This window comes from Borostomias antarcticus, assembly GCF_949987555.1.
Source record: "Borostomias antarcticus genome assembly, chromosome: 33".
NCBI classification, from domain to species: Eukaryota; Metazoa; Chordata; class Actinopteri; order Stomiiformes; family Stomiidae; genus Borostomias; species Borostomias antarcticus.
The window spans coordinates 4,084,113-4,086,612 of record NC_140266.1 but is presented as its reverse complement, the minus strand read 5'-3'; the positions used below and the strand labels follow the sequence as shown (position 1 = coordinate 4,086,612).

The following is a 2,500-nucleotide window of genomic DNA, read 5'->3' as shown; positions in this document are numbered from 1 at the left end:
AATCAGCACCGTGTAGTTCAGCCTGGAGTTCCCCGGGGCGGACGGGATCAGGTTCCTACCCTGGAGAGACCAGCACAGAGAGGACACCGTGAGAGAGACACACAGACAGGACACCGTGAGAGAGACACACTGACAGGACACCGTGAGAGAGACACACAGACAGGACACCGTGAGAGAGAGACACAGACAGGACACCGTGAGAGAGACACACACAGACAGGACACCGTGAGAGAGAGACCAGCAGACAGGACACCGTGAGAGAGACACACAGACAGGACACCGTGAGAGAGACCAACACAGACAGGACACCGTGAGAGAGAGACACAGACAGGACACCGTGAGAGAGACACACACAGACAGGACACCGTGAGAGAGAGACACACAGACAGGACACCGTGAGAGAGAGACCAGCAGACAGGACACCGTGAGAGAGAGACACAGACAGGACACCGTGAGAGAGACACACACAGACAGGACACCGTGAGAGAGAGACCAGCACAGACAGGACAGCGTGAGAGAGAGACCAGCACAGACAGGACACCGTGAGAGAGAGACCAACACAGGACACCGTGAGAGAGAGAGACACAGACAGGACACCGTGAGAGAGACACACAGACAGGACACCGTGAGAGAGACACACAGACAGGACACCGTGAGAGAGAGACACACAGACAGGACACCGTGAGAGAGACACACAGACAGGACACCGTGAGAGAGACACACACAGACAGGACACCCTGGAGAGACCAACACAGACAGGACACCGTGAGAGAGACACACAGACAGGACACCGTGAGAGAGACACACACAGACAGGACACCGTGAGACAGACAGGACACCCTGGAGAGACCAACACAGACAGGACACCGTGAGAGAGACACACAGACAGGACACCGTGAGACAGACAGGACACCGTGAGAGAGACACACACAGACAGGACACAGGGGTTCTTACCCTGGTGAGACCAACACAGACAGGACACCGTGAGGACACAGCATTGGCCACACACACACACACACACACACACACACACACACACACACACACACACACACACACACACACAGTCTGATTGTGTTAACCAGACAACTGCAGATTACACCGACCTCACGTACGGAGTGTGTATCAGCGACTCCCTACAGTGTGTAATTAAAATATCAACATACTGCAGGACATACAGTACCGTCTCCAATGATACTGTACTGTTGATTTTTCAAATATCCACCTCACCTAGAGACGGACTTCCTCAGGCTAAATCCATCAAGAGGGATTTGGGTTCCTGTGTCGTCTAGTTTAACCTGAAACCGAGGCGCGGTTTTTTTTCCAGCTGCGTCTTGTTGGCCAAGGGGGAACCAATTAGGAAGGGGTAAATAAGCCCCTCCGAACGCACCAACCACCCGCCGCGGTTACCCTTACCCAGGAGGCTTTGCAAGGGGGAGAAATTAATTGCTTGGAAAATCTGATCCACGTCTAATTTATCCGCAATTATTTAATAGGATGCTTCTTTATCTCCTCGTTCTCCTCACTCCTGCACGTTTCTCTGCATATAGTATATAAGGAGAATCAAAGGTTCAATTATGGAATCATTATTTAAAGTTACCGGAATTCACAATTCCTCAGCTCCGAGGAACCTTTTTGATTGGCTGAATGTAAAAGGCTTTATTTCCCATGAAATAGGGTTTGATTTTATTTTGTACCCCCCCTCTCTCTCCTCAATTGGCTTTGAAGTTCAAGGGAAGTGGAGAGAGGGGCATTGATAAAATGGCGAGCAGCGAGGGAAAATGTATTTAAAAAAAGCACTCTGGATTCAAAGGCAAAGAGAAGTGGCACCATTGCAAGAGTAAACATCAGGACGTCGAGTTCCCTCAGAACTTATCTGATTGGGAAAGGGGGCAGGTAGCTTAACCGTGGAGGCTGAGGGATAAACACCACTTTACTTCCTGACTCCTATTTGGGCTTTTTGAGAAGATTTATTTTCAAAAGTTCCGCACTGTATATGACTTGAGATGAGGCCTCAGCGATTACCCTTCCTTTACAGATGCGAAGTCTCAAAGTGTTTGTATTGAGAAGCGAACGGATGCGGTGACAATCTGTGATGGAATCTTTGGAGCTTGAGAGCAGTTAATGTCAGTCAGTCCTCACATCCCATAATACTGTTCCGCTGGGTAGTTCTCTAGTGCTGCAGCACTATTTTCTAAGATGGCTTTGAACTCGGGGTCATACAGAGGTAGTTCCTATGGAGAGATGACAATTTCCTATCACAATACAGGCCTACCTCTGTCTGATTCTCCTTGTTCCTTCCAGAGACGACCTCAAAACTAGGACCATTCAACTCCCTCCACCATAGCCCTCCTCCACCCTGGGACCCTCCTCCACCCTGGGACCCTCCTCCACCCTGGGACCCTCCTCCACCCTGGGTCCCTCCTCCACCCTGGGACCCCCGCCCTCCTCCACCCTGGGACCCTCCTCCACCCTGGGACCCTCCTCCACCCTGGGACCC

At 51.2% G+C, this 2,500-nt stretch overlaps 1 protein-coding gene and 1 pseudogene across 2 annotated transcripts in view; one reads left to right on the top strand and one right to left on the bottom strand.

The window, feature by feature from the left end:
- Positions 1 to 2,500, bottom strand: part of plxna1b (plexin A1b) — a gene marked incomplete at both ends in the record, with an annotated part of 54,574 nt that overhangs the window by 21,251 nt on the left and 30,823 nt on the right. The window contains 1 exon segment of the mRNA XM_084460735.1: positions 1 to 60. This exon segment is cut by the window's left edge and continues 84 nt beyond it. Within this exon segment, the coding sequence (XP_084316861.1) occupies positions 1 to 60 (60 nt within the window).
- LOC311327592 overlaps positions 2,125 to 2,500 on the top strand; it is a 781-nt pseudogene continuing 405 nt past the window's right edge. Inside the window, exons 1-2 of the transcript in view lie at positions 2,125 to 2,130; positions 2,348 to 2,500. The exon at positions 2,348 to 2,500 is cut by the window's right edge and continues 90 nt beyond it. The product of the transcript in view is annotated as an uncharacterized misc_RNA (transcript). The remainder of the gene's footprint in view (positions 2,131 to 2,347) is intronic.